At 43.1% G+C, this 27,613-nt stretch overlaps 3 protein-coding genes and 1 pseudogene across 7 annotated transcripts; 2 read left to right on the forward strand and 2 right to left on the reverse strand.

Moving 5' to 3' along the window:
• Positions 1 to 3,986: 3,986 nt before the first annotated feature.
• Positions 3,987 to 8,850, forward strand: LOC133886157 (uncharacterized; annotated as a pseudogene).
• Positions 8,851 to 8,981: 131 nt separating this feature from the next.
• On the forward strand, positions 8,982 to 12,755 carry LOC133926994 (pentatricopeptide repeat-containing protein At2g36240). 5 transcript variants are annotated; one of them, XM_062373228.1, is made up of 3 exons: positions 8,982 to 10,681; positions 10,985 to 12,213; positions 12,383 to 12,755. In XM_062373228.1, the coding sequence occupies exon 1, from the start codon at positions 9,062 to 9,064 to the stop codon at positions 10,535 to 10,537; it is 1,476 nt and encodes a 491-aa protein (XP_062229212.1). In that variant the 5' UTR covers positions 8,982 to 9,061; the 3' UTR covers positions 10,538 to 10,681; positions 10,985 to 12,213; positions 12,383 to 12,755. The 5 variants fall into 5 exon arrangements, with proteins under 5 accessions (XP_062229212.1, XP_062229220.1, XP_062229206.1 ...); XM_062373236.1 differs by having other exon boundaries at positions 12,414 to 12,755; XM_062373222.1 differs by having other exon boundaries at positions 10,985 to 11,086; positions 12,073 to 12,755.
• A 3,029-nt stretch (positions 12,756 to 15,784) lies between these two features.
• On the reverse strand, positions 15,785 to 16,963 carry LOC133886165 (uncharacterized). Its single transcript, XM_062325906.1, has one exon. It carries the CDS (start codon positions 16,961 to 16,963, stop codon positions 15,785 to 15,787), a length of 1,179 nt encoding a protein of 392 aa, XP_062181890.1.
• A 1,778-nt stretch (positions 16,964 to 18,741) lies between these two features.
• Positions 18,742 to 21,545, reverse strand: LOC133927016 (histone deacetylase HDT3-like). Its single transcript, XM_062373251.1, has 8 exons — positions 21,435 to 21,545; positions 20,441 to 20,511; positions 20,114 to 20,351; positions 19,986 to 20,033; positions 19,701 to 19,873; positions 19,533 to 19,626; positions 19,195 to 19,447; positions 18,742 to 19,094 (listed from the first exon to the last, which is right to left on the reverse strand). The coding sequence occupies exons 1-8, from the start codon at positions 21,445 to 21,447 to the stop codon at positions 19,043 to 19,045; spliced, it is 942 nt and encodes a 313-aa protein (XP_062229235.1). The 5' UTR covers positions 21,448 to 21,545; the 3' UTR covers positions 18,742 to 19,042.
• Between the last annotated feature and the right edge of the window lie 6,068 nt (positions 21,546 to 27,613).

Here is a 27,613-nt window from a genome sequence, read left to right on the forward strand (position 1 = left end):
TTCTATTTTCAGTCTTAAAAGATAAATTATCTTCTTCATGTCGTAGATGCCCTCGGGCACCAAGTTCCTCTCCGCTAGCATGTCCCTTAGCAGATCCAGCAATGCTTCGAAACTCTTGTCAGTCCAACCATGGGTTGCCTTCAGCTGTAGAAACTTTAGGTTCCCAAATATCCGCGTGTACTTCTCCTTACAGTTGGGATAAAAGAGTGTCTTGGAATCCTGCATAAATTTCTGAAATTTAGCAAACTCACCATTGTTATACTCGTCATACCGCTCGACATCCCGCACCATCTGGTCCACATTCTCCAAAAAATCCTCGAGATCATTATCATTGAACCCTAATATATCCTCATCCCTGAGATCATGATCCATTTCACCGGGTGTAAGTCCTTGATCTACACTGTCAGCATGAAGGCCCTGCTCCGTCTCTCCCTCGTTAAGGCCTTCATCGCCATGTGTGGTCCAACATGTATAATTCTCTTTAAATCCATGCATGACAAAATGTGTATGGACATTGTCTGGTTTCGAGAACTTCTTATCATTATTGCAATCACGACATGGAAAATACATTATTATTTTACCACGATCTTTCATATCCGCTAAAGCAACACTCATGAAATGCTTTACCCCGCTCAGGTACTCCGGACAAGTCCGGGTCTCAAGGTACAACCAACTTCTGTCTGTCATCTACAATTAATGTAAAAAATATTCATTCTTCATTAATAATTACCTTAATTTCATGGTTAAGCATGTGATTAAAAATTCTATACAATTACACTAGATCTGTGGCATCTCGCGGTAGATCGGGCAAACCTAGTACCAAATCTAACATAAATACAACTCACTTGTACTAAGATTTTGGATAAATATGCAAAATAGTCGATTACAACTCAAAGCACAACAAATCTAGCAAATAGGGATCGGAGGAGAAGAGAAAAAGGGAAGATGCAAACCTTCAAAGATCTAGCAGCAATTCAAACTTTAAATCAACAAGATATTAGAGAGTCACTCGTTGAATCGGAGAAAATCGCCAGAACAGTGCAAGCAGCACTATTAAGTAATTGTTCGGCCCGCATAGTTGAATCATCTAGGCCCTCAATTTGGGTTTCGATAATTAATGACAATATATCTTTTGTGGACTAACATTTTTGAATGAGTTATGAAAATGTTAGTCACCAAGATGTTGCGGAGCTAGAAGATGCATGAGTGGAAAACATGAAAATAGCTAGTTCAAGGCAAAGGTATAATTGTATGATATTTTCTTTTATCGGTCAAAGGAGATTAGAGAAGAGAAATTGACCGGATTGGTAGGATAAGTGTTGTACTATTAAGAGGGGTTGATATGTGTTTACTTAAGATTTCTATAGTACCACAATTGCTCAAACTTGTATTTCATATAGAGTGGGAAATTTAGTTTGAGAGAAACCAAGGAAAGGATGTCTTTAGGATGTTTCTGAGCTGTGGCGGTCTAACAATCGGAGAGGCCGGTCTGACCGCTGTACAAACCTGGTCAATACTTAGTAGAACTCAGTCCCGGTCTGACCGAAGAGTGCAATCTGACCACCAAACGAATAGAATAGTTTGGACCCTCTGGTCTGGCTGGCGGTCTGACCACCAGTATGGCCGATCTGACCGCCTTGGGAACAGAGAGTTTTGGCACTTTGTTCCCTGCTCGCGGTCTGACCGTGAGGGGTCATGATCTGACCATCCTGGGAACAGAGAGTTTTGGTGCTCTGTTCCCTGCTTGCAGTCTGACCGTGAGGTGTCGCGGTTTGACCGCCAGACGTGTTTAGAGTCATCATCACGTCTTTTATAGCCGTTGTATTTGCGATGATCCGACCGCTGTTTGAGATGCGGTCTGACCGCAGATGTGTCAAATCAATAGCAACAGCCATATGCTTGGCTGGTTCAAGAAAGGGGTCTAGCACTTCACTACAATTCATTGGAGCTCTTGCCTTCCTCCTCTCCCTCTCATAACTTAGTGATTGCATTTTTGAGAGTGTGAGAGTATCTAGTGCATAACTTTGAAGAGTTTGAGCATTGGGGCACTAGTGATTCTTCAAGCAAGTGTCATCAACTTATTACTCTTAGAGGTTGCCGCCTCCTAGACAGCTTGAAGCTTGTTGCGTTGTTGAGCCCTTCAAAGAAGATTGTGAAGGAGTCACGGTGGTGATTGTGAGAGGATTTGAGCACATCTTGCCGGAAAGGCTAAGTGCTACTCTAGTGAAATCGATGTATTGAATAGTTCTTGTTCTATTCTGGCTTAAGATCAAATTACTCGGTATGAGTCATTTCTCAGGTGAGAATTAGATACTTGATAGAGAAGCGGTTAGAAGCTTGAACTCACCTCAGCATGAATTAGGGGTGATCGGTAAATCATCGATACCACGGGATAAATTTCGTATATCATCATTTGAGCAATTTACTTTATACAATTTATCTTTCTAGAATATAAATTGTTGCATGTCACCCTAGGATTGCAAATCTTGACATAGCTCTTAGTTGTTTTCATATTGCTCTAGTGATTTTTAGTTTGTTTCCACAAGTTTTGTTGATCGTTTAGCAATTAGTTTTAAAAATCACCTATTCACCCCTCTCTAGTCGGTATCCCAGATCCTACAACAGTGGCTGGCCAGCTGTTATACATATTTATGTAATAAGTGACGAGTGATAACACTTCTCATAAGTGACAAATTATATTACAGCTCGTCAATTATGACTGATCCAGGGAGACATGTCATCTATGCTAAGTTATAAGTGACGTGTCATAATGTGACTTGTCACTTATGACTGGTACGAGGAGATCCATCACTTATAACGAGGTGATATATGACGGATTTAGTTATTACACGTCACTTATGTTATAGGTAACAGATAATATTATGATTCGTCACTTATTACTTGTAATCTGTGATGATGGATATATACCCGGTCCCTATTCGAAGTGATATAAGAGATGAATTGTTTAAAGGTCCATCACTAAATTATATATCTTTTGTCTGTTTTTCATATAATGCCAATGCCTCTGGTAGGCTTGAAATAGTCCGAATTTTCTCCATTAAGGAGCACTGAGCAAAACGCAGAAGATATACACTTCATCTCACATTGGCCAAGAAACGTCGACCATGGAAACCCATCTTCTGTCATATGCTTTTGTCATATCCAGCTTCGTAGCACAAAAGGAATTTTCTCTTCGACGAGTTGGTCTTCATCTAATGCAACACACTCATAGTTGTCTGAGACATGCCTTCCCGGCACGAATGCTGATTGCTCCAAAGAGATTATGTCGGGTAAATGGAGAGGACGATCGGTGAAGGCGTGAAGCTGTAGTGCTGTAAGTGGATGAGGAAAGGAGGAGAATTTTTAGGTTAAGAGTGTGTTTAGTTGGAGAGATATTTTTGGATGGCAGATGGTTATTTAGTTTCTTAGTGTTTAGTTGGTAGGCAAGTCGAAAAGTATGTTTATACAGAGAGAATATTTTTCTCACATACTGGATGACCTCATCTGTAAAAAATTACTGAATATAACCATTCATATTTTCGATAAGCTTTATCACTGTTGATGTGGCATATTCCGTTTGATCAGAGTAAATACATTTTTTTATTAGCACGCTTTAAATAATATGATCTCTCAAACCGTTTATCTGATTTGTGATTCGATTATACCATTGTATTCATTGCAGTATAGAATTATCACCCATTAAAATATTGACAAAGTATAGAATTATAAAATTTTAAAATGAAAATATATATTTGCAAATTTTAGATTTAATACACATATATAAAACAATCCCTGCTCATTCTTGCCACGGGCCTTCTTTTTCCACACCGCGTCTACTCATGGGCCCAAAAGCATCACAAGGCTGGTTTCCATAGTGCTGCCTCCACGCTTTTACGGCGGAACGGGTTCCGTTTCAAATTATAAAATTTCAAACGGAACCTGTTCGACTCACCACGCGCCGCCCTCCGACTGTCACTGGGCGTTGCATGGCCGCGCTGAGGGAGCTCAGCTGCCGCCTCGGGCCCTCGGCAACGGCAATCCACTCCACGCCGCCATGAAGCTGGTGAGCACCAAGCTTTCTCTCTAAGTCTCAGATCAAACGTTCAGATTCTGACGTTGACGCGCGCACCTCCCTGCAGACATGCCTGTCCACCAGCGGCGGTGGCGGCGGCGGGAGCTACCACTTGCCGGCGAGCCATCTCCTGGAGTTGGAGGGGCTCCTCCTCCTCCTCGACTGCCCCATCGACCTCTCCGCCCTCGCGGCCTTCTCCCCTGTTCCCCTCGCCGGTGATGCGGGGGGCCTCATCCGCGCGGTGCCGCGCTACTGGTCGCCGTCGGTGGCCGCCTCCGCCAAAGCAGATGGCGTGGACGTCGTTCTCGTGTCGTCCGCGACGGGGATGCTTGGACTCCCCTTCCTCACCCGGCTCCCAGGATTCGAGAACACCAAGGTGCATCCCCTGCCTCTGCTACTTTCTTTGCGTAGCATACTAGTACTTTTTTAGATTATGGAATTGAATATCCCGGCCTCTGCATCCGAGCATACTAGTACTTGTTTAGGTTGCAGCTCGATTCTTTCGTTTGTCCTGAATTTGCTGTATGTTACAGTTTTTGTGATGAATTTCTAATGTGATAGTAGAAGTGTTAGCTTTTATTCTGTAATCCATTTACATTCGATCATCTGGAAGAAGAAGCCAGTTGTATCCATAGCCAAATAGTTTGTACTTGCTCGTTTATTTATACTTCATTGTGCTGATAATTATGGAGTTATGTTTGTTTTTTCAATGATAATGAAAAATAGCTCGCTCCTGCAGGAATACAAAGGGCATGTTCATTGGCCTACTCCACTTTGCAAACAGATAACCTTCATAGGTAGGCACTAGGCAGTAAGGCACAAAATGAAATATATTGGTGGGAACATTTGTACTTATGTTTTTATTAAAATAAAAATGGGAGCATGTTTCTCCTTTATGAATAGAATGGGATAGAGATACATGATGTTCAATGTAAAATGTTCTATGAGATGAGAACCTAACCACTTTGCAGTTGTTGATTTTTCTGTATGGGTAGGTTTATGTGACAGAGGTAGCAGTGAGGATTGGAAAGCTAATGATGGGAGAGCTGATGGAGATGCACCGTGAGTTTGTGACGTACTATGGGCCAAATACGGACGGGTCACCTAAGTGGATGGAAGGGGAGAAACTCAATGAACTCCTGTTAATGTTGCAGAAGGCAGTGATTGAAGATGAGGGAAAGTATTTTACTTCTCCGATGCCTCTATACAGGTCCGTTACAGAGTCATATGCCTGCTGAATTGCACATTTACGACTTTTCTTCCTGCAGAACAATTTATATGGCAGAAAGCTTAAGATAAAGTGCATATTTGTCCTTAACCTTTGATATGGCTCAAAATGATTAACTAAAGTTTCTTAATCTTAGGAGTGTAGGAGCGAATAATATCCAACCATCCTATCAGCTGAATCAAATAGGATGTGAGTTGGTAAGGGATTTTGCTATTCAAGCAATATTAGTTTTTCTGTTAGATGTGAATCTGAACCTGATCTGAGCGTAATACTCATATCAGAATTCGATTTTAATGAAATAATATCAGTAAACAGAGATTATATGCAATCCATCATATATGATCATTCAAAAATGAACTTATTTTTTAAAAAAGAATATTAATTTATGTCCAAATACTCAAATTCACACCAAAACAATAGAAGACGCCACTTAACTTTATCTGAATAATATTGTTTGCTGGCGTAAATTGTGGAACTTCTATGTTTCTACTAGTCAGATATCACAGCGAAAATATTAATAGATACCAAAAGTGATTTGTATCTATATATGGTAAGTTGGCAACACCTGACTCATTTCTGAATTCAATCCAGATGCGAATCTGATATCATCATTTTTAACTGATTATGTTTACACCTCTAGTCAATCTTAGTCTTAGGCCAGTGGTTTAGGGATCCACATGCTGCTATATGCCTGGTATTTTAGTTGCATAGAAATGTAGCTGTTCACCTCCTGCAATAAACTCTATGAGATTGGAAAACTGACTGTATGGAAGATTCACTATTCGATGATGCCATCACTAGTTCATATCACTGCTTTTTTATCATTTTTTTTCTTGATTTAATTGGATTACATCTACTTGGCAGTCCAGCAAACATAGAAGAATGCATGTGGAAAATTCAGCCTGTCAAATACGGAGAGGAGGTTTGCTTCAATGGCATATTGATGCTGAAAGCCTCTAGTTCAGGCCTGGAACTTGGCAATTGCGTCTGGACAGTAAAAGGTCCGAGAGCTACTATTACCTACCTGCCAAGTTCAGTATTTGTGTCAGCTCATGCATTAAATTTGGATTATGTCTCTCTGAAGGAAAATGATGTGATTTTGTTTTCGGGTCTCTCATCCTTGAACGACATGAATGAGGATAATGAGAAAATAGATGAGCATGGAATGGATGAAACAGACTCTTCGCTATGTCAGAACTCAGTGTTGAGGTATGCCAGTGTTCTGAACTTCTGTTTCGCATGAATTACATGTGTACTTATAACATTTGATGCTTTCTTTGGGATGAAGTGTTAAGCTTAAAATCTTCCAGGTATGATGGTGTTGATGAGGATAAAAACATTCCATTCCTGTGCAACAATGATGATATCAGAGAGGAGATTGAGAGAATGAGCTTCATATGCTCATGCATCATTGATGCAATAAAATCTGGAGGCTCTATTTTAATACCAATAGGCTGGCTTGATGTTATTCTTTTACTTTTGGAGCTTATATCGGAAATGCTACATTCTTCCAGAATGAAGGTAATTGTGGCCCTTGCAATCATATAGTGGATTTCGTGTTAGAATATATTCTTGTTGCGCTTAATGAATTCTGCATGTGAGCCTCAGCTCTCGAGGCTCTTGTAGCAGACTAGCAGCAGTCAATGAGTCATGTGAATGCCATCCTGTACCTCTACTTATGATATGCATGTTTTTTCTAATATGGACCATGATGTCAAGATGTCAATGCCTGATTTGCCATCAACTGTCTGTAAGATGATTAGTGTTTTAGGGATGTTTGTATACATTTGGTTCAAGTATCTTAACTGATAAGTAATGGGTTATGATGCACTACTTGTGCACCCTTTGTATACTTTTTACCCTATGAATTGTGAATCTTACGCCAGAGTGCTATAGTGATACCCATTTTTCCTCAGAATTATTTTTTCTTGTTTTTGGTTGATGATTGTTTTTGTTCGAGTCAGGTACCTATATTTATGATTTCTGAAACAGCAGCAGAAATAATTTCTTTTACCAATGCCTTGCCCGAATGGCTATGCAAGTCACGTCAAGAGAAGGTCATTCACTTTTGACTCCCGAATGGCTATGCAAGTCACGTCAAGAGAAGGTCATTCACTTTTGACTCTTGAGTCTTGAAATATGAAAGTAAACTGGTCTCACTTCATTGTTGGTTACATTGCAGCTATTCTCCGGCGAGGCATTATTTGGTCATGTGGAGCTTTTAAAGGAGGGCAAGTTATTTCTGTTCCCTCATTTACACTCAAAGGGCCGGCTGTAAGAACTTGATCAAAATATGATTTGCAGCTATTACGTAGAAGCCTTAGGATTGCATGCTCGGAATTCTTTTCTCATCTTTTCTCCTTTTCTTATAAAACTCTTTACATTTAGCATAGTTTATGGAGAATGTTACCTTGTGTATCCACATGAGCTCACTTGTACTTCAGTTACTGTTTTTACTATATTGTTTCCTTCATTGGTTCTGCTGTGTGACAACACTAGAATCCTGACAGGGCAGCATGGAAGGAGCCTTGTATTGTGCTTTGTCCACACTGGAGCCTTAGGCTTGGCCCGGCTGTCCATTTGCTTTGTCGATGGCATGCAGACAAACGATGCCTTCTTGTTTTGGTGGTAAAAAAGTGTCCAGTCTTTTTGCTGAACCTAACATGTACCTAATCCTTATTGCTGTTGTGTTGCTGAAGTACATAAATCTTTATTTGCAGCAAGGAAATGATGTTGAGTCTCAAGCATTTCATGCCCTTGGCAATCCAAGTCCTTTAGTGTTCTTTCCTTTCTGAAGTATGTTAAAACTTCAAAAGGTTATATTTCTGATATGTCGTATCAAAGAATATAAGTTGAATAAAACTCGAATTTCTTGTTAATAGGGTGGCAAAAGTTGATCCATTATTGGGATTGCTCAAACCGAAGTTTGTACTGGTATGCTAGTCCTTGTTTCCTTGTATCAAGGAGAGCTACTTTTTGTTAAGCCACAATCCTTTCCTTACGGTCCACTTTATTAAGCAGCTTCCTGAAGATCTGAAGTCACGGTGTCCAGTAAAAAGCCATGGTCATTCCTGTATTACTCCAAGGGCAAAACCATCGATCTCCCAAATTTACGGGAAGATTTTGAGGCGCCTCTTGCAACTGATGTTACCTTCGGTTTGCAGCCTAGGAAACTGGATGAGGCCACCGCTGTCACGAGATTGAGATCAAAGCTCCTTGTAAGCAATGGACGGTATACGCTGGCTGCTGCAGAGCAGCAGTCAGATCAATCAAAGCGGCATTTGCTACACTGGGGCGCTGTTGATCCAGGCCACTTGTTGTCAGCGTTGCAAGAAAAGGGGATGGTATGTTCATTTGCTGCAGATAACTTTGCAGGTAGTGGTAATGAACGCTCTGTTCTGATTACGAGTCCAGGAGATGCTCTGGTGAAGATAACATCAGAGAGGACTGGTATATACTGTGATGATGAGAAAACATCCAAGCATATTTATGATGCACTCAGTAGTGTTTGTAATGGAATCTGACTGCATAATATATGTGTAATTGTTCGTCATGAAATTATGTGTATGTGGATTGCTATAATGCTGTGTAGTGGCCTCTGAAGGGCTTGAGAAAGGTTTCAGTTTGTCAAGCGAGTCCAAAGCCCCTTGTTGGATCTGATTTGTGGGCCCATGTAGCAGTGCAAGCTGCTTCTACTGCTGGACCGGTTCGGCCAGTGTCCTTCATGGTCGAGGCTAACCTTTCCCTTCTGCCGCCGGCCGATGGCCGCCTCCCGCCGCCTTGCGCGGAAGCTCCCCACCCTGATCTCCAGGCACGAGCGCCTCATCTCCCCGGAGACCGAAGCACCGGAACTCACTGAACCCCTTACCGCCTCCGCGTCCATCCCCCTCGACCCCTCCCTACCCGTCCTCTCGCTCGCCGTCTCCCACCTCTCGCCGCCGAGCCCGCTCCCGGCGCTCCCCTCCGCGCACGCCTCCTCCCCCGCCTCGCTCCTCCGTCTCCTGCGGCGCGCGCGCCACCACCCGCGCCTCGCGGCGCTCGACCTCCACATCCTCCTGGCCGCCGCGGACGCGTCACCCGCCTTCCGCCCCGACCACGGGCTCACGTCCCTCCTCGCCGCCCGCTTCGCGGCCTCCCGCCGTCTCCCCTCGCTCCGGCGACTCCTGGAGCTCGTCCTCGCCCGCCCGTGCCCCTGCGCCGACGACTCCATCTTCGCATGCCCCGACCTCCTCCCTACCTTTCGCAAGGCCATCGTCGCCTTCGCCGCCTCCGGCGACATCCCCGCCGCGTCCGAAGCCCTCGCCTCCCTCCGCCGCGCCGCTGACTCCCCTCTCCCTGCGGAGTTCTATAACATCATCCTACACGCCCTCGCCCGCCTGCGCCGCCACGACGACGCCATCCGCTTCTACGGCGACATGACCTCCATCCACCGCGTCGCGCCGGATCCCTACACCTTCAACATACTCATCAACAGCTCCTGCCGCGCGGAAGGCGTCGACACCGCCATGCGTTGGTTTGGTGAGATGCAGCGCCGGAGCTGTGCACCGACGGGTGTTAGTTTCAACACACTTATGCGCGGGTTCTTCAGAGAAGGCAGGTACAAGGAGGGTATCAAGGTTGCACGCGAGATGCTCGAGCTCGGGGTCGGGCTGTCGGTTGCGTCCATGGAGATTTTGATTGGTGGGCTGTGCTGTGGTGGTGAGGTTTTAAAGGCAGCTGAGGTGTTCGTCGAGTTTTGGGGGGATGGTGTGGTGCCAGAAGGGTTTGATTGCTTGAATCTGGTTGAGGCTCTGTGCCGAGAGGAGGAGATGGAGAAAGCAGTGCAAGTGGTGGAGATGGTATTGGAGAGGAAAAGCTTCTGCTGTTTGAGTGTACCTGCTGGCGTTACGGTTTTGGAGCGCCTAATGAAGGCAGGGAAGCTGGATGAGGTCTGCCGGTTGATGGGGAGAATGGTTGATCAAGGGATTGTTCCGGATACCATATCTTGTAACTTCATCTTTGAGGCACTTTGTGAAGCTGGTAGGACAGCTGATGCGAACCGGCTGAGGTTGCTCGCTAAGGAGCTGGGTTTTGAGGCCGACGGTGCCACTTATAGCATGCTGGTGCAGGGTTTTGGGAGGCAGGGGAAGAGGAAGGAAGGAGAGGCTGTGTTGGATGAAATGCTCGATTCAGGATTTATACCAAACATTGTCTCTTACAATAGGCTTCTTGATGGCTTACATATTCATAGATCTTAGCATTTACAAGAGAACTTTTCAAGGAATGTGAAAATACCAGACTGAAAATATGCCACTGGGTCAGTGAGACTAGATGGAAGAGATGCCAGATGAGCTAGTGGTGCGCAAAACTGCAATGGTATAAGATGGGAAGTTTGAATTAAGGTATTGTTCTGGTTATGCACTTCAATTGTGTAGAACTGATTTACTGTGTTACCTTAATGCATTCTTAATAAATGCATGTCCAGGTTCTGTACAAACTTTCTTTTGTGTTGATTCCACCATATGTAGAACATGTTGTATGCTTCATCTGTCTTCACACAGGATATATGTTAATTTTGTTAACAACTGCTAGAGTTTCAACCCTTCTATCCTATCAAAATGTGTCATATTGAATTTTTTTAGCTTCCAGCTTGGTACTTCCATTAGTTCTTGAGACTAATTTATGATACATTCTTCATTTACCAGGTTTGAATTTTGAAGGCCTCCTTGTTTGGAAGCAAGGCCCATCTATCAGATTTTTGTGTAGCATTTTTCTGACATCTTTTCAAACCAATTGTGCTTAGGCCTGTATGGACTGAAAATGCCTCATTCTACCATTGATTTAAAATTTTCATAGATAGGTATACGTCTTAAGGAGCTACATTAATATCGGTGTTGCTTATGTTCCGATTTCCATAGGTCTAAATTACATAGTGATCAGGTAGGACACTGGGACCTGAATAACATCATTTTAAGGAACTACCTTACTATTATCTTTCTTACGTCTAGTTTCACCAAATATTATGTCTCCCTGATCCCCACAAAGATAATAGTGACATTAGGATGCTATCTTCTTATTACCTTTCTTATGTGCAGTCTCTGAATATATTAACTCCACCAAATGTTTGAGTTAATATTTGGAGGCAGTAGATATAGGAATGACTGTAGTGTGACTGCTTCCGAAGTAAATTGTCTTCCAGCCGTCAATTGATCATAATACCTAGGATGGGGTGTTTGCAAAATGTTTGAAAAATGCTATATAAGAAGAAAATTTACTGGGCCTGCACTGAACATTGGATGATAGACTTCTCAAGGTTTGCAGGAGGCAATGCAATGCTTCTGTTTGGACCCAACTGCCCAATATTGGAGCTTCTGTTTACTTTCTGGTTGAGAATTCAAAGAATTAATGCTGCATGAAAAATTATACGCAAAGCTTGTCGGCAACCAGCTACCTGCGGACCCTAGGATAATGCAGTTCCGTTGCTACGAATTTCAACAGTGTCATGAAACTTGTATTGATGTTCATGCCCTTCAGTGTCATTGTTTCTTAAGCATATCCAGTGATTTTTGCGATTCATACTGTTTCCCAGACATACCAATATACCTTTGGTTTCTGTAGTGATAACATCCACGATGTTGCCATTGTATTTGTTCTCACCATCAGTCCTGGGAAGCAACTATCATCGATCAAATTTTTCTTTGTACAATTCTGAATAGATATGGCACTTGTTCCTTAGCATTTTGCATTTTTGCTGCCATGCCACGGTTAATGCCTGTTCATTTCTGGCTTGCAGAAGTGCTCGAAAGTTCAAACGAGTCAGCATTTTGCCGAACGCAGCGTGCCGTTCTGCGCGCGGGTCGAGCTCTAGGTTGCAGCCCCGGTGCAGCCAGGAGGCGTTCCGAAACCAACATAGATTTCCCCAAATGGCATATGGGTGAGTTGGCTTCTCCCACTACTCATTCTGCACTGAGATCTATACACTACACATGATCTCAGTGCAAAATTGGATGGGGTGTTTTCAAACACCTCACCTTGCTTGGGCGTGCTGACGCGCTACACCGTTGCGTGGATGATCACTGAGCCGGTGGCTGGCCTCCTGCCAGCGGCGGCAGGACCAGCTAGTTGCTTGGATAGGGTGGCGCAATGGCACGACATGGTTGGTGGCTTGGCGCGGCGGCGAGCTGCAAGACAGTAGTGATCCACGAGGAGAATGGCGAAAGGGAGGCGAACAAGTTGCGATAGGGAAGGGTGGGAACGGGACTGGGAGACGAGAAGGGTCGGTGTTCAAGATTTCAAGGTTGTGCAGGAACTGTGCGTGCGAATTTTGCAGGGACAAGGGAGGTGTATCTGGTTTGGAAAACTGACAAGCAATCTCTCTGCCACATGTCTCAGGCGCGATTCACTTCACAAAGCATTTGTGTATTAAGTCACGAACTCGATATAGACGATCAGCGTCGGTGGATTTACTTAATGAAATATGTGCATTGCATGTTTAAAAACACAATCTTACTTAATGAAATACGTGCATTGCATGTTTAGAAATACCAAGTGTTTCTATGTCCAAGCTATTGGTCTCACTTTTCAGACACAGTTGTCACTGACTCGATCCCTGATTCCATCCGATTCAAAAAAAAAAATTTGCAAGAATCCCAAATGTTTCAGTCAAAAAATAACTAAAAATGGATTGATACATAGAGTTGTTCTAATTCTAAATTGAAACGAATCGCTCACCCCTAATCTCTACTATATAAAGCAAGAGTTAGTCATGCATCACCGTTTCTCTTCTGTCCCCACACTCATCTAATAAAAATCAAAAAAAAAAAGCAGAACCCCCACCCCCGCGTGTTTCTCCTTCCCCAACTACCCACCCTGTCCTCCTCGCCCTTACGCGTTGCGTTATCCATCTGCCTCCCTCGCCGCTCGCCACATCTCTTTTTAGGGTTTTCTCCTCCTCTCCTCAACCCCATGCACGCATGCACATCGACGATGCCGGCAACCGCGCAGGCCACGGAGCTGGGCGATCAACCTCCGCGGGCCTCCTCCGTCTTCCCCTCTCCTTGGAAGCTCGGTGAGGCACCACTCATTCTTCTCTTCCTCTCCCCTTGCCCCTGCTCGCTCCTTCACACCCTCACATGAGGAGCTCCACCGCCCGCCGCCACTTCAATTTAATATTCTGTTGAGCTCATTAGGTGCTTACAAGAAGCTTGATGAAATGAAAGGACACTAAGTAGTCGTGCATGAGTTGTTTAGCTGTCAAGATAATGATTTTATTAACTATTCTTCAATTTCTCTATTTTTTATCCACGGCAGTAAGGAGACAACATCAATACTGTTTATTTGCACTATCAGTACATGTCCAAGATATATGATTTGGCACTAGACACTAAAGTGGAATTCATGTTAGCTCATGATCAAGCAATTTTTCTGAAAAAGTTCAGTTAGGGTCAGAATATAGAGGTTTGAAATCATATACTTGTATTTAAATATAGAAATAAGCCTGAGGCGAATGGATGCATGAAGAAGAAGCTGGAGAATGAGGAGTCACTGGACTGGAAAAAGTTCTTGAAGGAGAACAACATTCTCTGAGATATAAATCTCATTGCTCATTTGTAATTCTGTAAAACTATTTGCTTCTTGTTCCACGGTTTTATTAGAGAAGTATTGCTTTGAAAATAAAGGTATTAATATATGAGCCAAGCAACTTGGGCAGAAACATGCATATTCCTCCTGAGACAGATCATAGACTTAACAAGAGGCCTAATTATTTTTACACAATAGAGAGATGTCCAGACAAGTAGATTTTATGACAACTTTTGTTCTATCACAGGTGAAGAAAGAACATTGTTTCAAATAGTGCTGATCCTTGGTAGCCCGCAAAAAAAAATTGATGTCCATGAAAGCGCACGTCGAGCAATCGCTGCTGTCCAAGTGAACACGATCCGGTCTTCCCTTGCCATTGTTGCCCTTGTCTTCCTATTGATTCCCAATTTCAAACTTTATATATCCTTCTCTTTGAGAGATCCAATACTTATATTCCTTTAGTAGGATAGTGACACTTTTTGGTGATAGAAACAAGGATGATAACAAAATTGTGAGTAGGGGACAACATTTAATTTTTTGTTGGGGTGTTTTTCTGTTGGAGTCATGAACATCTTGTTGCTGTGTGAACACTGAACAAAGCCAGTTTTGAGAGGATTAGAGTTGATAGATCACTTCTAGAAAAAAGCTGTGATCGAACTGGATGACTGTTGGACAATTATCGGATGTCTGCTACACTTATTTTTGCGGGTCATATGATCCTATTTTACACTTGTTGATTAGTTTGATTGTTGTTTATGAACTTCCGCTAGGGATATGTTCATAGAAATATATTAGAAACCGTATAACTTTACCTTAATATTGCCCTAGTAATCTTATACTGTAGAAACTTTAGCTTTCAGGTAATAAGGATGATAATAGTGTAGGCTCTCCCATTGTAGACAATGTTGTTCATGCTATGTTGTGACACTTAAATTGGTTGTAGATTGTCTTTCAACAAAAATTTAAAATTAGATGTTCTTTAGCTATCGACCATCTGAATTGAATCTTATTATTGTCATTTAAGATTAATTTTGTGTGCACTTGTAGAAGATTTACACAGTTCATACTCTTTGCTACATTTTAAATGGAAAAATCCAAAGGTTAAGTTGCTGTTAGTATTAGGAAAATGTCCCTTCCATGGTTAGATCTTTCTATTATGGATACCAGTCTGTTCGTTAGCATGCTTGTTTCAACCGACAGTAAATTTCTTGAAATGTTTGTTGCTGGGTGTAAATTAAAGATAGAAAATCCGATCTGACTTTGTTGAAGACACTTGATTTTGGGGAGCCTCAAGATGAAGCAAATGGGGGCATGGGAGCTTCAATTGTTTGCACTATGATGTTCGGTGTGCCTTAAGAATGAAGATGCTCCATGTTTTAATCAATGTCTTGACATTTTATATTAGGAGCATGTTGCTACTTACTTTGAGTATTGTGCTAGATGAATCAACTTTCTGCAACCGTTAGGAATTTTCTTATTTTATTTGAATAAGAAATTTAAGGTACATGATTATATCCATCATTGATGTGCTTCTACTAAACACAACTAATGATGATGCTCATGTTTGTATAGAATGTGATCTCACATTTAACTTTGACAAAATGTTAGAATATTTCATAAGTTTTATTGTTGCAAATCCATGTGCTTGAGACATAGTTAGTGTGTAAAGTACAATTGTTTTATATTATACATGGGTTCCGTTGCAATCGTACGGGCACATAATTATACAAAACCATTTAATATTTTGTTTATAACCATGTTTACGATAAAACAATTGAGAATATTTGTTTGTAACCACTTAATATCGCTATGATATATATTATCTTTAGAATGATATGTTATCATAATAGAATGATATACATTCGAAATATTTGGACACGCTGTAACATACTGGTATTATACTGGTGATAATTAAAAAGGAGAAATCAGTGTCGGCACCGCGCCCTGCGCAGCGCGCCGCCTGGCGGCGGATTGAGCCAGAGGGTGCAGGTCGGGTACACCCAGTACCTGAACGGGAGCCAGCGGCCGAAGTTGAGCTGCGCGTGGAACCTGCCGACGAGCTGCATCGCCACGGGCCCGCCATTGGTTGTGGCGTTCTCCCACACCGCGACGTCCTCCCGCGTCATGGTCACCTCGCTCACCACCAGGTGCACACTGCGGAGCACGGAGTCGCCGGGTTCCTCGTGCATCGGCGGCCAGACCGCCTGCGTCCCGATCAGCCTGCCGTGGAAGTAGAGGTTCAGCTGCATGTAGTGCAGCACGACGTCGATCTTGGTGTTGGGGTTGTAGATGGCGGCGAGCACGTAGAGGTCGGAGTTGAGCACCAGCCCGCCGTGGGGTGGAGGGAGCTGGTCGATGGACCCCGCGTTCAGGGTCGCAGTGGTCACGCGCAGCCGGGGCGGCTGCGGGCGGTAGAGGAGGTAGACCACCAGAATGGCGAGGCCGATGCAGATCACCAGAAGCCAGAAGATGATGCAGCACGCGGTGAGGCAGAACGCTACCGGCTTCTTCTTCTTCTTCTCCTCCCGGAGGAGTATCGACTGCCCCGCGTGCCCCTTCTTCCCCGACGGCGGCGCACTCCCGCTCGACTCCCCCTCCATGCGATCTCCTTGCTTGAGCGTGCTGACGGGCTCGATAGTCTTTGCGTTGGGGACGCCGACCCTGCGTGGCGATGCTCCTTCCAGTGCGGTGGTGCTGCTCCCGCGTGGCGGTGCAGCTCCTCCCGGTGTGTGCTGGTGCGGATGCGAGTGCGGGTCATGCGCACCCGGCCGGTCTGAGGCCCGACGCGTCCTGGTCTCGGTGTCCTTTCTGGCTCCGAAGCGTTTCCGGCTCGGCCGTGCAGCTCCTCCCAGTATGGCGAGGCTGCCACCGATTGGTGGTGCTCCTCCCGGTGGCGGCGGCGTCGCCTGCCAATCATCCTGGACGCCTCCATGCAGATTCGGTCCATGGGCCGGCTGCTGCTCAATTGCCGGCCGTGACGGCTCTGCGTAAGGTTGCTCTCGCCTCCTCTGTGACGGCGGCACATAGGACGGCGGGTTGCGTCCTGCCGTCGACTGGTGGCCCGGCGGCTGCTCCGCTCCCCGGTACTCGCGCTCCTCACGCATTGGCTCCGCATTGACGCCACGAGCACGGCTTGGCTGTTTGCTCATGTCTTGGTAAGGACAAGGACCAAGGGAAACTAACCAACCAAGCAATGCAAGAAGTGGTATGTGACTGGAGCAAAGCAAGAAAGTGGAATGAAAGAGTGGTGTCGCAGTTGGCACTTAGAAGAAGGGGAGTGAGAATTTTGGAGGCAAAGGAGGGCAAGGAAGGAATCATTTGATTTGTGACCGGGACAAGCAACTTAGCCATGTCTCTGTTGCTGATACTAGCAGTAGCATCAGTAGCCAGGAATTTTCCGTTGGCTTGGCAAGAGAGGTTCCTTGCTTGCCACCCCTAAAACTTCGCTCCATCTTCCTACTCTACTCCACTCGCAACCAAAAAAAGGCTGAAACATCCGCTCCAAAAGCCCTTTCTGTCGCCATGATCAATGGGAAATCGTACTTCTTTTCAGATGTTTTGATGCCATTTATTCACATTCTTGCTTACCAGTCAAGGTTGTGTTTTTGGTTTTCAGATGCAGGTTCTGTGATGAGAGCCTAGTGTTCTTTTGTTGCCTTTTGGAAAGCCCAAGTAAGGTATTGGCTGTATACGGCCCACGTACCCAGCCGATGGAGTAATCACGGACCCACCCTACGAACACCTCCAGAGAAGAAGGCAGAAATAGTTACACCATCAATGGGCAACAGAACTGGTGATTAAGTGTTACTTTTAATCGTAAACTTGTTTAGCTTCCGGTTCTTTTCCACGCCACCGGAACCTCACTGTTTGTTGAACTTTCGTGCAGGCAGTGGCACTGCTAAGAAAAGTGGCCACGTCCATGTTGCGACCCCTTATCCATCATCAGAGCAGGTGAAGAAGACACCTTCAATCAATGACAGCTCTAAGGCCCTGTTTTGTTTCAACTAGAGATCAGCTGCTCTATAATCTTTATCTGAAATAAATAGGTTCTCATTACAATTTAGCTTGTAACAAATCAATCTTCAGATTGTAACAATCTAACAATCCGGATTTCACCCATTTCTACAGATTATACAATTCAGTTTCTTACGATACACAATCTACAAGCTATTTTTCATAACATTCAGTTGAAAAAAACAGGTCCTAAGCAATCCCGGGGCTATGCTTGCAAGTCATGCAGCAAGTAATTTCTCAGGCTCTTTTATTTGATCCTTCTTCCATCTAAATGATGACATATATTTGCACATGGAGTTTTCCTCGTATACCCAGGACTTTCCACTCCGTCGGTCTGGACTCTGGAAACTCGTTGCAAGGTGAAGCATAGTGCTCATATGTGAGCCGAAGTATTTTCGGGACTGGGTGTTACTACTTAGCTAGGGTGGTAACTGGATTCTGGGACTGGGCTGCGGTGTAAACAAGTTTGCATTGACAGCGAAGGCAGCATCAGCATGTCTGCTCCCTATTGGTCCTTTGGAACATCGTTAGGGCAATGCTACGGTGCCGTTCTGTCCTGAAATCCATCGTCGTTATGCTGGTTGGCGTATAGCAGATTTTCTTTCATGGATGATGGCTTTCTTCGCAAGTTAACTCTATGTAACTTGCGATCTCCCAAACAGAAGGCGATGAAATTAAGTTATGTGCCACTTCTTGCAAACTATAAGAGCTTGTGCTTATTTTAGCGCAATGTCCTACCGCCTGTTAGGCAGTTACCTCATTGCAAAAGCATAGAACGACCAAACTGTAAATGGAAGAAGTGAACATCACTTCTATTTAAAAGAAGAAAAAGGAAGCAACGCCACAAAGTGGACAAGCAAACGGGGTGTAAACAGAAATCCAGGTCACAAAAGAGGGAGATTTCACATAGGATGGGGTCCTCCCATACGCAGGAACACAGGGTACCATAGCATCGTAGCACCAGAAACTTACATCAAGCTCACAAGCTTCTGATCAACCTCACCCAACAGCTCAATAACTAAACTCACCGAAAAATAAGCACTGTCAAACGACCAAAAATTGGACATGTTCCAACTAACGACATATCCCATATGCATGCTTTAAAGACTAGAAATACTATTTCTTCTGCTGATTAGAGGATATTTGCTGGGCAGCGTATCCATCTAGGCTCAATGCTTTGCCTTCTGATGAGCCTCCATTGCTCCCGCACTGCCGAATGTCCTGAAAGAAGAGGATCAACATGGGATTTAGCAAAGGCTGCGAATAATATCAAATTGTCAAGCTTTCATTTGAAAAAAATGTCAAATTGCTGTGTACGTACTTGCTGCACGACTTGCAGGCATGGCTCCCTGATTTGGGGGTCTTCTCCTTTGACTTGCTGTCTGCAGGAGTCTTGGGGGCCTTCTCCTTTGACTTACTGTCTGCAGGAGTCCTGGGGGCCTTCTCCTTTGACTTGCTGTCTGCAGGAGTCTTGGGGGCCTTCTCCTTTGACTTGCTGTCTGCAGGAATCTTGCTGGCCTTGCTGGCCTGCTTTGCTGGATGAGGAGTTGCCACATGAACGCCCTTCTTGTCACCTGAGATGAATGAAAAAATAGCTCAAATTATTCATGTGGCACCCTTCATCAGTAAGGTTTTAAGAACCCAGAATGAGCAGCGCACCTGTTTTCTGGCCAGATGGTGTTGAAATCTTTGCCTTCTTATCAGAAGGTGTCTTCAAGCCAGTTTCAGATGCTCTTTTCTTGCCAACTTCAGGCTACAATCCAGAACAAATAGAGGTCAGACAATATTGTATAGGCAAAAAAACAAGGGCAACTATCCGGTGCACACCTTCTCAGGAGTTTCTTCATCTTCCGAATCATCACTGATATCATCATCACCACTGGACTCATCATCAGACATACTATCATCTTCTGAATCATCACTCAGATCATCATCACCACTGGACGTTTCTTGTTCGTCCTTTTTACTGTCCTTCACAGGAACCTTTGCAGCAGATTTTTCTTGAAATGAAAAATAAAAAGTGACACATGCAATAAATAACCTTTTGTACACTCAGCATCAAGGTAAGGCACAACGAAGTTCATGGTGCAAGAATAAAAGAAAATCTCATACCAATTACATTATTTGTCATTGGAATTTGTTCAGTTTCCAGCTCTTCATCTGAAATGGAAAAATATTATTTGGTTCCTGTGATTGTTGAACAATATAGTAGCAGTAACAATATCTAATCAGGACTTTACCTTCATCTTCACCAGAATCAGATTCAAACATATCAGGCATCTGAGACTTGTAACCGCACAAGAAAACACTAGTAGTCTTCGAACTATGTGATAGCTCAAATTTTTGGTCGAAAATCAAATCGCACATAATCTGAGGGTGCTTTTCAGCTGACAGAGTTCCAATGACCAACTTCTTATCATTAACTTTGACAGATACAACTACATTCTCACTCCCTTTCTTTGTTTCCCCCACTGCAGCCTACACAACAAAAAGAACACAAAATCAATTCAGATAAAACTCATAAGAATTATGCACTCACAAATAAAAACAAAACTAATTGGGTAAACCTGTGAGAGGTGGATAACATAACCATCACCAACTTCGCAAGAAACAGTCACTCCTGGCTTCACTTCTTCACCTGTATGAATGAGGTAAATTAGTCAAACAGCACAATACGCAGGCTTCAATTCTAAAATTCATTATTGCAAATGAGGAATTGAGGAGGACGCTTAACAATGTTATATTGCGCTCTTTACCAGATGAAAACAATAGCAAAAAAATCTAGCACTAATAGCTAAATGAATATCCAATATCAACAAATGTTCATCAGAAGTCATGTGAAAAAAAAAAAGATCTGCTGAGTCAACAAATATAATGGACTAATTTCACAGCAGCATAATGGTTGATGACCAAAGAAATCCAATTGCTTCTTTCTCGAATGGAAAAACCGAGAAACATTCAAACTCTATTGTGGATAAAGGTACCGCATGCATAATATCCATCCATGGCTGAGTCAGCATAGCGTTATCATAGGCAATCACATAACTACGTGATATACCAGATGTGTTTCAACAGAATACATCTTACATGATACCGACTAACACAATGTAAGCTATAAAAAATAACTCCCCAAAAAAGTTGTATAAGCAAGGGGACCAAATCATATAGTCGCACGCCCCCACTAATGATTGTCAGATAGGGCAAGCATATGTTGCAACAGGAAGATAAAATGAAGCAATTCAATACATCAAGTTCCATAGCAGACAAACTAACAGAGCAGTATCTGCAACTACAACATCAACCAGATGAAGACGGCTAATCTGCGGACCGCGGTACAGGGTGGATCAGAGCCTTAACAGGATCAGGGAGCACGGAGTAGCAACATTCGAATATTTATAAATGCATACGGCCTATGCGAAAGGAGCGACGGTTTGAACGATCCAACTACCGAAATCGAGCCCGAAAATCTCAAAACCGCAACATCCCGAGAACGAACCGAACCGCGAAACGCATCGAGCAGGAGAAGGGAGCAGTGGGAAGGGAGGGAGAGAGAGGGATTACCCCAGAACTCCATCGCGCCGGGCTCGAGGAAGCGGAGGCGCAGCCGCGAAAAACCCTAGGAGAGTGTGGAGCGGGAAGGGGAGGAGGCGGAGCTTAGGGTTTTGCGGTGCCCTCGGGTCATTTTAAAGGGAGACCCTCGCGTGTAGGCCGTTCGATTCGTCTTCCGGAAGATCTGGCCGTCCGTTGAGGGATCCTCGAAAAAGAAGAGGGGAGGGGCAAATTTGGAAAAAGAGAAAGATAGACGGAGAGCAAGGGGAACCCTCACTTTGGGCCTAGGCCTCAGAAGATATGATCGGCGAATTTAGATCCATGTTGACTTTAGGCCCAACTCTAAATTCGCCGTCTCAAGCCTTACACGATATTCCACTTAAAAAGTCTTAGACGACATGATCTATAAAAAAATCCAAATCAGATAAATCAAACGGAGATTAATTTTAATCAGATGCACTTTTCACCACGTCTAGGTTTTGTTCGTTTCTAAGATATAGAACGCCAGTATATCCTGAGTTCTGGCTGCTTTTTTTTAGAAGGAAAAATGTTTCGGTCTTTTGCATCATTCGATGCAATATCTAGCTCACGTCGAAGTTTTAAAGAAAATGAATAACAAGCCATATATTGTTTGACATTTTGAGCAACTCATAACATATTACTAAATCGTCACCCATGTTTACAAAGAATTATATGGAAAACACCTTCAGAGCTCGCCATGCTATATATATCCACTCTTTCTTCCTGCTTTTGTAGCAATGCCCAGTGTCTTAGTCTGAGATATCATGTCTTGCCATCATATTTTCCTTCGCGAACTTATACAAGTGCATGCTGAGGAAGTCTTCCAAACTCGGTGTTCAGATATACAAAGTTTAAGCAAAAGAGCGAGAACAATGCTATAGGAAACCTGTGAGCAGCATTGCATACAGAGCGAGGCAAAATAAATGGATTAGAGTATCTCGTGAAGATTAACAACCGTGTCAAGATTAGCATGTAAGCATATCATTGGATTGCCCAGCATTTCAGCTCACAGAATTTTCGAGTCTGGAAACCAAGTTATGCAGTTACAAATATGTACAAACATCACGACTGGCAGCGGAGGCAGCTGTGTCCACAAGATGACATCTGAATCCACAAGATAGACACAATAGAAGCCCACACGGCTACATTATTTTCCTAAACCGGCGAGGGGGCTAGCCACCATGGGCAACTGGTTTGGTGATACTATTATTCCGACGCGCCAAGCATGGTGACTTATGGTACTCTTTCGCTGGAAAGGTTAATTTACAAGCACTTCTTTGCTCCCCTATGCCATATGGAAATAGCAGCTGTGGTGCTTTGGGTTTGGCGATTCGACCGAGAGTTTGGGGCATAGTGTGTGGTTTGTTTTCTAGTTGGGGAATGACTTGTGGGCCTTTCTTAGACGGTTGATTTGGGGCTGACGTGGAAGCAAATCATATAGAATTTTACTATGAAAGATTTTTCATAAAATTCTGATCCGATCATATATCTTCTGATCTAATGGTTGAGCTGAAGAGAAAAAAGAAGAGAAAAAAAAAGAAACAAATTTTACAAAACCCTCTTGAGAAAGATCATCGTGAGACCTCCATTCACGCTATTTACCCTTGATCCAACGGCTTATATGCGTGCATGCCTGTTTGATAGAGAACACATGTCAACGTCTCGCGAGGTCTACACGTGAGATTGAATCTTATAAAATTTATTTTAAAAAATATATATGTCATTACAGTAAAATAGTTCTTACTTAGGACTGGATTCTGTAAAATTAACTTCGGCCTGACGTTGCGCTCGTTGGGTTAGGCGTGGTGGTCGATCTTTTCCGGATTTTCTGTTCTCAGTAGCGACGTTTTCCTTTTTTGGGCTTAGGATTTGATGGACCACTGGCTTATCATCTTCCTCTTTGCCTGGGCTATTTTTCTGTTACGGGCCAGTGACTTAACCGAGCAAATGGTCATCGCACGGTCAATCCCGAAGGTTCCAACTTGCAGTACCCCCAAATTTTACCCAGCCCAGACTTGCCTATCTTCTTCTTCATCCCTAAGTCTTAAGAAACCAAGGGATAGTGGGTAGGTTTTATTAATCCCTTGGGTTTCCCTTAATCCATGGGGTTTTCTCGTCCATGGATGGCTTCACGTGTAAGTTTAGGTGGGGATCAGAACCAGATCCAAACAGTGGAGATTAGAGCCAATTCCTTTGGATCGATGGTGGAAACGAAGTAAGTTCCTCATCACTCGAATGGATTTGCTTTATACATGTCTATCAAACAAGTTTAGATTAGCTACATCAAATTCTTGGTATTTACATTTTAAATCCACATGTTCAAGTTTTAGCTTCTTCTTATTAGCCTCAAAAGACTCACTAGATGCAACTATTTTATCATATTTCTTAAACACATCGTTGTATTTAACAAGCAACTCATCATGACTAGGACTAAATTTAGCATTAGCATTTTAAAGAGACTTAATTTTAGCTTTTTTATTTCTTGGTGATAGTAACATAATTATTTATGAGCTTATATATGTCATTAGGAAAAAGTCCATTATCATCACTATTGTCATCTTTATCATTACTCACCTTGTTGTTACCTTTTGCCATGAGACACATAGGTGGTGGAGATAGTAGTGGATCATTATTGGTGATGGTGAGGTCCGCGAAGTTGTTATCTTCATCATCGCTTGAGCTCTCGCCAGAGACTCATTCACCAACTATGTAGACCTTGCGGCATTCACATTTCTTGTTGAAGAGCTTCTTTTTCTTCTTGTGCTTGTTCTCATCGTCACTTGCATTATGCTTCTTGCTCTTATTCTTGTGTCTCTTATTAGGATGAGGGCAATCATATGATATGTGAGCAAGGTTACCACAATTGTAGTACTTCTTCTTGCCTCTGCCACCAGACTTGTCAAAATTTCTTGAGATAAATTTGTTCTTCTTGGGATCATAGTTGTAGTCCTTCTTGTTGAACTTGGATATCATCCTTGTGGTTCTTCTCATAAGGAGAGCAAGATCGGTGTTGGAGTCATCATCATCTTCATCGTTTTCACTCGATAATGAGAGCTTCATCTTCATATTCTTATTATCAATTATCTTTGCCTTAAGAGCAAGATTTTTCTTAGATGAGGACTCTTAGTCTCCAAACAAGAATATCTCATAAGCATATATCTTTCCAACAGCGTCAGTAATGGTCATACCATTGATGTCCCTTTTATTAAGAAGAGATATGACAATATTGTATTATGACTTTGGAAGCAACATTAAGATCCTACGAATAATGTCTCCCTCAGACAATAGAGTAAATTCAAGAGAATTGATTTTTTCAATAAGCATATTCATACGAGAATACATATCATTACATAACTCATTTGGAAGCATCTTAAATTGATTAAAAGCATTCATAAGCATATGATATCTTTCCTCACGAATTCTCTTAGAGCCCTCATGAATTTCACAAAGAGCGGTCCAAATTTCATGAGCTAGTTCCTTGCTCCTAACTCTAGAGAAAACCTCTTGACTAATTCCCTCAAATATAGAATTTTTAGCCTCACCATTCCATCTAGCTTGTTATTCGGTAAAAGGTTGATCAATCCCAAATTAAGGTGGCTAGTCAGAAAATAGTCTCAAGATAGCCCGCCATGCGAACTTTTCAATAGGCAAAGTTATTTCTCTCAAACCTTGACACGCTACCGCCATTCTCCGTGGCTATTGCTCTAGGATTTTAAACCTATCAAGAGCACGAGGCTCTGATACCAATTGAAATGATCGAATGACCTAAGAGATGGGTGAATTGGGCAATTAAAACTTCTACCGATTCTAGAATAATTACCAATCTTAGCCTAGAAGAAAGAAAATGCGACTACATGAACAAGCTAGGAGAAGGCAACACAACTAGCAAGCAAAGACACTATGTAAATGCGGAATTAAAAGCTTGCAAAAATGTAAATGCTCAAATTAAACTATAGAATGGTAAAGAGAGGGACAAGAGAATACCGAATTTTTTCCTGATGTATCGAGGAGTTGTCACCCCCTAGTTCTCGTTGGAGCATCCACCAAGAATATCGTTCCTCCTTGAGTCACCAAAACTCAAGTGCTCCCTCATGATTGACGATTCTCCATCTTCGGATTGACGGGCATCAAACTAAGTACATAACTCTTTCTGTGGCTCCCACAAGAACTCTAAGAGCTCACCAAAACATCTCCAATCACCAAAGACTGGATAAATGTTGCCAACCATCAATTATAACAAGACAATAGCTTTACTTGACCAAGATCAAGTCTAGACTATAGTTAGATGCACACTTGCTACTCTTGAAATAATAATGACGTCCTTAATATTCAATTAGGGACTTGAAAATCAATTATGTGCTCTCTCTTGCTTCTTGATGACACACATAATGTATGAACTTTTCTGGGTCACAAGAGATTAAAATCAAACCAAGTGAGGGGATATTTACAGGCTAAAGGTCCAAATCTAGCCGTTGCTCAACAACCCAACTTTCTGTGAACACCAGAAGGTCCGGCGTGCACCGGCTCACCCACGTTAAACTATCTGGGTGTACATTTTTAGAGCCCCAAACCGTGCCAGCTGTCATTAGTCGTTACTGCAAGAAATACTTTGGTGAAGCCTCCGGTTCACACGTCGGACCATTCGATGTGTACAAACACAGAAACCAATATGAAATTTCTTCTCTGCAAAAATTTCTCCAACGATGCCATTCGATGAATGCCAAACCATCCAGCATGTACACTCAATTCTTCTACCAACAATCATGTTCTGTGAAAAATGCTCTGGCGTTCTTCACCCTCAACATCGGGCCATCCAGCGTGTGGACTCAAAATTGTCCTTCTGAGTCCAAACACTCTGGCGTGTTCATCATGCAGGCGCCGGACCATCCGGCGTGGACTTGTTGTTTTTCTAGCCACGTTACCCAAAAAATGCTCCAGTATAAATGACTTTGTAGATCGACGGACCGTCCAGTGCACTCAACAACTTTCTGAACCGAACCAAGAATACTCCGTCGAGTTCATATTCAGGATCACCGGATCATATGGTGTAGGTATTTTCTTCTGAACTCATCCAATTCAACCAAGTTCGAGTTCTAACTTCTCGGCAACTTATCCATAGGCTTCTCTGAACTCCTTAGTGCTAGAGTTTCACAAGTGTGTATTATCCATGTCTAAACTCACCCAGGTAAAACGACTACTCTTAGCCACTCTTTATTGTATGGTTGAAAGACTACTAAAAAGGAACATATACTACTTTAAGTGTCCTTCACCTCCTTATGACATTTAGAACTAGAAGATCCTTAATCTTGATGCTTAAGTTATTTGATGGTCCATAAGTTCAACTTAGGAACCAAGAATACCCTATTAACATTGTGAACTAAATTTTTTATTCCCTTCAAAATATAGATGTTAGTCACAATAGTACGATTATCATTAATCACCGAAACACTTATCACTTAACTAGAGGTCTAGATGCTACAAATAGAAGATTCTAGATGAGATGATACAAGTAGCATATTTGATTCAATGTATAGAACGGTAAATGAGAGTGTTTAGTTGGATCCATGGAAATGGGATGCACATATGAATGTGTTTAGTGTTTAGTTGGATCCATGGAAATGGGATGCTGTCGGAGGGTGAACTCCTGTCGCAGAGATCCCGAGAGACCCCTTTTTAGAGATTCGGCCGGGGGGATGATCCTGGATAATCTTGTCTGGGAAATAAGTGAGAACGGAAATAAATGCAGTGGCTGGTGGAAGATGATCGCCCTAATGCGAGAAAGATGGGTGCCCCGGGGTTTAGACAGGTTCGGGCCGCGCGGAGGCGTAACACCCTACTCCTGTGTGAGTGCTATATCTATCCTTGAAGGGAATTCTTTAAGGATGTATCTGGTTACAAGAGAGAGCCACTTATAGAGAGCTTGAGGCTCTCGTGTTCTAGCTTGGCTTGAGCTGGTTCGAGCATCTGCGTCCTCTTTCTTTTTTTCCCACCCTTTTACGTGTTCTCCATCCTTTCCTTTTATAGGCGCGCCGACCTCGACATATCCTGAATGGGAAAGAGGGGATGCGAGTGCCAAGGTGCTACGGAGAAAGGCGTCATCATTCCGTTTTGGCGAAGTGACAGGGGCGGTGGAAAAATGCGGCGCGCATCCGACCACCCGCCACTGTGGA

Source organism: Phragmites australis, chromosome 1 (genome assembly GCF_958298935.1).
Source record: "Phragmites australis chromosome 1, lpPhrAust1.1, whole genome shotgun sequence".
In the NCBI taxonomy this organism is placed as follows: domain Eukaryota; kingdom Viridiplantae; phylum Streptophyta; class Magnoliopsida; order Poales; family Poaceae; genus Phragmites; species Phragmites australis.

Excerpts from the sequence above, each read along its gene's own strand:
- LOC133926994 (XM_062373207.1), top strand. The coding sequence starts at position 9,062 with ATGGCCGCCTCCCGCCGCCTTGCGCGGAAGCTCCCCACCCTGATCTCC.
- LOC133886165 (XM_062325906.1), bottom strand. The coding sequence starts at position 16,963 with ATGCGTGAGGAGCGCGAGTACCGGGGAGCGGAGCAGCCGCCGGGCCAC.
- LOC133927016 (XM_062373251.1), bottom strand. Across the intron at positions 19,627-19,700 it reads ATGAAGAAACTCCTGAGAAG|CCTGAAGTTGGCAAGAAAAG; the intron begins GTGTGCACCGGA and ends TCTGGATTGTAG. Across the intron at positions 19,095-19,194 it reads GCCTGCAAGTCGTGCAGCAA|GACATTCGGCAGTGCGGGAG; the intron begins GTACGTACACAG and ends CTCTTCTTTCAG.